Raw genomic sequence first — 5,458 nt, forward strand, 5'->3', positions numbered from 1 at the left:
CTAAAGTCATGATAGTGCATTGCTCATGGGAATGGAGACCTCAAGGGTGGTCAAGCCCTCAATCTCTATTAATCCAATTCTTAGTGCCCTGTATTCTAATCACACAATAAGAGGGAGAAGCTAGCAAGCTTCTTCTCTACTCCCTCCATCTCTCTCACTCACTCACTCCATCTCTCTCACTCACTCACTCTCTCTCACACTCCACACCTAGCTATTCTCAAGCAACCAAGCTCATCTCATGCCCACACACACACATGCTTAAGCACTCACACATGCAAGGAAGCAAGCTCTACGAGACTCCATAGCCAAAAACATCCATAGACATGGAGACATGCAAGAAACAAGAAGAGAACAAGATAAGCAAGAATTGAGGAGCTCCCAAGCTTGAGCTTAATTGTAGATTGTATTATCAAAAGTGACCTTCCACACCCTCATAAGTCATTATATACATTTAGGCTTTGCTCGATCGCCCACACTTATGGGGTCATGTTCTCTTGCCCTTAGCTATATGCAATTTGAATTACCTAAGCTAGGGTGGGGATTACAAAATGTGTATGAAAAAGGACTAACACTAGCTTGCGGAGCTTAACTCCAAGGTTACTTTGAGGTGATGAATAATATCTTCTACACCTTTGAATTTTGTTATTAGCTTGAAGATTTCATTTATTTTGGGTCTCTTGTGTGGGCCTTACTTACAGAGCTTAACTCTAGGGTTGTTTCCCTTCCTATAGCATGCGTTATGCTCAAAACATATGTTTTCTCAAGAGGAGGAGTTGCACGTGGTCAAGGGCAATACAAGCACAATTTTGTGGTATCTCACAAGTGGAGGTGCCTAGGCATGGTGATAGCTTGACACGATGGTAACAAAGTGAGGCAGCAATGTGAAATCGGCTAGTCGTGGTGGATGATAGAGGTACAACAGGGAGGGACGGCTGTGGGGCTAGCCTAGATTTGGAGAGTTATGCATAGGTAGGTGGTGGTATAATGGTGAGAGTTATGCATAGGTAGGTGGTGGTATAATGGTGAGAGGCATAAACAAGGGGGGCGGTATAGGTGCACAATGTGTGGCGGCAGGTGTTAGGGAAGGTGGGGATAGATCTCCGAGAAGACAACTGAGTGTGGAAGTAAGAAGGTAACAAACCATGATGGTGGGTCCCTCGAGTCCATCCCCAGTGAGAAGGGAGGAAGATTCCTTGAAGTACATAGATGGTGGGTTCCTCGAGTCCTGTGAGAAGGGAGAAGGCTTGTTGAAGTACATGTTTGGGAGGAGGTTTCGAATTGCATGTTGGGAACTTTGAATGACATAAGGAGGAGTCCTATATAGGGAGTGATGTGATGAGGTTGCCTTCGAATTAAGCATAGGGAGTAGCTTTTTGAATGATATGCGGAGGAATCCCACTGGAGTAGAGGGAGAAAGTGTGGCTCCCAAAAACTTAAAGATCAACATAGAAGGCTTTTACTCCTTTGAGGAATTACGAAAAAGATGGCGTCTCTCTCATCAAAATAAAGTGCACTCTCTCACTCTAGTCCCTCTCCATTTCTCACTCGTGGTCCTAAGGATATTTTTCTCACTCGTGGTCCTAAGGATATTTTTGAATCTTAAAACACCCTCACTTTTCATGAGAGAAAATGAAAGCATTTGAATTTTCAATTGTTCTTCAACATACACGACTCTTCATATAGTGAGTGGAGAGCTTGTCCTTTTTCCTTACAATGACTTGTGTAAGAACTTGTCATAGGGGCATAAGAGGGTGTTAGATCCTTAAACGCTTTTCTTCTCCTCTTGCTTGTGAGCCCAAGTCGAGGCCATGGTCAAGTAGCGGGGCCATATTGGGTTGCGTAGTTTGCATGCATAGTTGTTAGCGGTTAGGTGATACGTGTACCTTGACTCATTTGATTATTATCATAGATCTCTTGAAGAAAAATGTTCATGGCCTAGTGACAACACCTCCAAGGGATACTACTCCTATGAGGTGTACTAAACATATTAACTAAATATGCATGCCATCTTCATTCCATGACAAATGGCCTTGTCGAAGCAGCATTGCAACAACATAGGTGCATCTAGGACTAGTGTCGCTAAACTTCGAGAAGAGCCCGTGAAAGACATTTGTGCATTCATCTTGCATGTACTAACACAGCGCGTAGCAAATCGATCAAGCTTGATTTGCTCTAATACTTTAATGAGACTAAGGGTCTTTGCACATCTCACCTTGCTCATCGCTCATCATCGTGGAAAGCTAGGATCTAGGATGGATAGGCCTGGTGAAAGCTAGTTGAATGGGCAACCTTGAAAATTTACTAGGGGTTGTTGCACACGCTAAAAGAGTGTTGGAGAGCCCAGATGAATCACTTCTTGTCCGACCTTCAGTGTGGACAATATTGCATGTTAAAAAATTCAGGGAAAAATCAACAAAACCCTAAGTCTCTCTCTCTCTCTCTCTCTCTCTCTCTTTCTCCCTCCTGGAGTGTTAGGAGAGATGGGAGGGCAGGGCCTGTCTGGAAAGAAGAGGATATGCAGAAGAAAGAAGGGCGACATTGCGGAGAAGAAGAAGAAACGAAGAAGAAGAAAAGCAGGCTACAATCTTCCATGCTCTGCCATAGACGGCCCTTCAAATGGTGGGGACCTTCTCTCTGAAGCAGGCCCAGGACAAAGAAAGGTACGTTCCTCACACAACTCAGGGTTAAATTGCACAACTTCTGACAATTTGATCACAAAGAAGAACCATAAGAAGCAGAGGTTGAAAAGTTTGGATAAGGGTTTGCTGAGAATTGAGTGTAGCAGTGCCCTTTACTCTCGTGAGCTTCCAACAGACCCTGAGTCTTCATCAGAGAAGGAAAAGAAATCTTTGTTGGCGTGGGTGGAGATGTGTTTGGAGCGCGAGTCTGATGGTGTTGGAACTCAAGCTTCACAGGAACGCTTCTGCAATGGGCATGATTTTAGGTCTGATCACGAGAGAAGGTTATCTAATGGGCATGCTTTTAGGGTGGATCGCGAGGAAAGCTCAGTTTCTCACGTGTTTGAGCATGAAAAAAGCTCATCTAGTGGGAATGCTTTGATGGTCTATTCTGAGGAAAGATCGTCTAATGGGCATACTTTCAGGGCGGATCACGAGAATAGATCAGGTGATAGGCTTGTTGATCATGAGAAAAGATCATCTATTGGGCATGCTTCTAGGGTTGATCACGAGGAGAGGTCATATGATGGGTGTGGTGTTCGTGATGAGAGGTCGTCATCAAATGGGCATGCTTTTGGTGTTCACCATGATAAATGCCTCTCCAATGGGCCTGCTGCTAAGGTTAAGAATGTGGAAAGCCTCCTCAATGGGCTTGCAAGTTCCCCTAATGGACGTATTAATCTCGAGAAAAGCTTTCCTACTTCTAGGGTCAACCATGAGAGAAGCCTCTCCAGTGGGCAAGCTTGTAGAGTGCAGAATGTTGAAAGCTTTTTCAACAGTCATGCTTTTAGGCTTGCTCACAAGGAAAGCTTATCCAATGAGCAAGCTATTAGGGTCAATAAAGCTAAAACCTTTTACAATGGGCATGCTAATGGTGGCAACCTGCAGAAGGAAGGTGATTCTTTAGCAATAATGAATGGCACCAATCCTCACAACAAGAAGAGAAAGAGAGAGGATGACAAAGTTCTACAGTATGTCATGAAAAGGTGTGTTGTGAAGCCTTCTTCACTTTCCAAGTTTTCCTCATATGAGGCAAGAACGGCAAGAACAGTTGTGATTGCTTGGGGGAAGCATATTCCTGTAACAGTGACTAGTGAAGCATCCACAGTTCAAGAGTGGATATCTGCACAGAGTGGGGACCTCTTCGGTCTGGATGTTGAATGGAGGCCAAATAGGACCAGAAGTGAGAAGAACAAGGTCGCGCTTTTGCAGCTATGTGGTGAGAATGAATGCCTTATCATACAGATGTTGTTTCTAGACAGAAAGCCACCAGCCTTGTCTGAACTTCTGATGGATCCCTTGAAAGGGCTTGCAGGGGTGGGTGTCCTTGCAGATGGTAAGCGTCTTTTGCATGATCATGGTCTGGAATGCCAAGGTGAGATTGAGCTGACAACGCTCGCTGTGGAACGGTTGCAGCGAGATGAATTGAGGCATGTGGGGCTGAAAGTTCTTGTGCAGGAAGTGTTGGGCCTGAAAATGGATAAGCCCAAAAAAGTCACTCTAAGTAATTGGGCCAAACTGAAGCTGGACCCTGCACAAGTTGATTATGCATGTATGGATGCTTGGGCATCTTTTGCTTTGTCTCGAAAATTGCTAGCTGAGGCCTAGAGGGCTTCACCACTAAGTGGTTGAAACCAGAGGTGGAGTGCTGCATTGGTGATGATGTCTGTATTATTTTTGTCATAAAGAACTAATCAGGCAACACGGAGACACACAAGGTTTCTCTGGCTCAATGGTCAATGGACCTTGTGCAGGTTGATTATGCCTTCATTGATGCTGCATGTCCTGTGTGCTGATGGGCTTTTTGGGCTTCACGAATCTCTTAAGGGACTGTGCCCTCTGGATTGGTGCCACTTTTCATGCAGTTGAAGGGCCAATTTTGAAATTTCATTTTGTACCACTATCTGAGAGCATTCATAACCTTGTGAGGATTAGTTTTTGAATTTGGGAAGCAATTTTAGGCTACTATAATAAATTTGCCCTTTTGAAAGAATGCATGGGTGTGATAACTCTTTTGCTGCCACGTCTACAGATTGCACAAGTTTCTTATTGATTCCTATTATGTCTAGAGGTGTATTGGTGTGTGGATATCATGACGCATACTACAAGGGGGGCAGGCACCCCCGACTTTTTATACCATGAGTGGTGTCAAAGCATTTGAAAGGCCAGGTGTGAGTTATAAGGTGAGGTAACAATTTTCTTCAGCAGACTTCATCAACTGGCGGAGTATGGGGTCTTGGTGCTAGTGCTTGCAAATGCTACATGCCACATTTAGAAGTGTGCAAGACATAGCAGCACTGGGCTGCCATTGGGAAGGGGCTTTTTTGTAATGTTTGATTACACTTGTGCACTCGCATGCATGTACACAAACATGTATCAGGTACATTTATGTATGCATGTGCCTATGATCCATCCTTTGTCTAAATGCTTAATCCTGTGCATGGACTTGGACAGATCACATCTTGATTCCTTTAGATTTTCTGGTAAAATGTGCAGCATTTCCAAGGTGTTTACTAATTTGGGGCGCCTATTATTTGATTGACTGAGCTTTACTCTGATACACAGGTGATTTAATCTGATGCACAGGTCCAAAAAGCTTGGATTTTGTTGTTGACTGGAGGCCTCGGTTGCGTTTTGTTCTTAGAACCAGACATACCTGCAGGAATTTTCAATCTTAGAATGTGACAAAACAGTGTCTCTCTCCAGGTGGTTCTGTTTTCAGCAGAGTACAGATGCAGCAGTGTGCAAGAGTGTGATCGTTGTCTGCTTTCAGCAGGGTA

General features: G+C 44.2%; 1 protein-coding gene across 1 annotated transcript; it reads left to right on the forward strand.

Annotated features, from left to right (window-relative positions):
* Positions 1 to 2,455: 2,455 nt before the first annotated feature.
* LOC147619582 (uncharacterized) lies at positions 2,456 to 4,654 on the forward strand. The gene has a single exon (XM_086773246.1). It carries the CDS (start codon positions 2,481 to 2,483, stop codon positions 4,284 to 4,286), a length of 1,806 nt encoding a protein of 601 aa, XP_086629372.1. The 5' UTR covers positions 2,456 to 2,480; the 3' UTR covers positions 4,287 to 4,654.
* Positions 4,655 to 5,458: the final 804 nt, after the last annotated feature.

Source organism: Cibotium barometz, chromosome 33 (assembly GCF_041138505.1).
Source record: "Cibotium barometz isolate CiBa-2024 chromosome 33, ASM4113850v1, whole genome shotgun sequence".
NCBI lineage: Eukaryota > Viridiplantae > Streptophyta > Polypodiopsida > Cyatheales > Cibotiaceae > Cibotium > Cibotium barometz.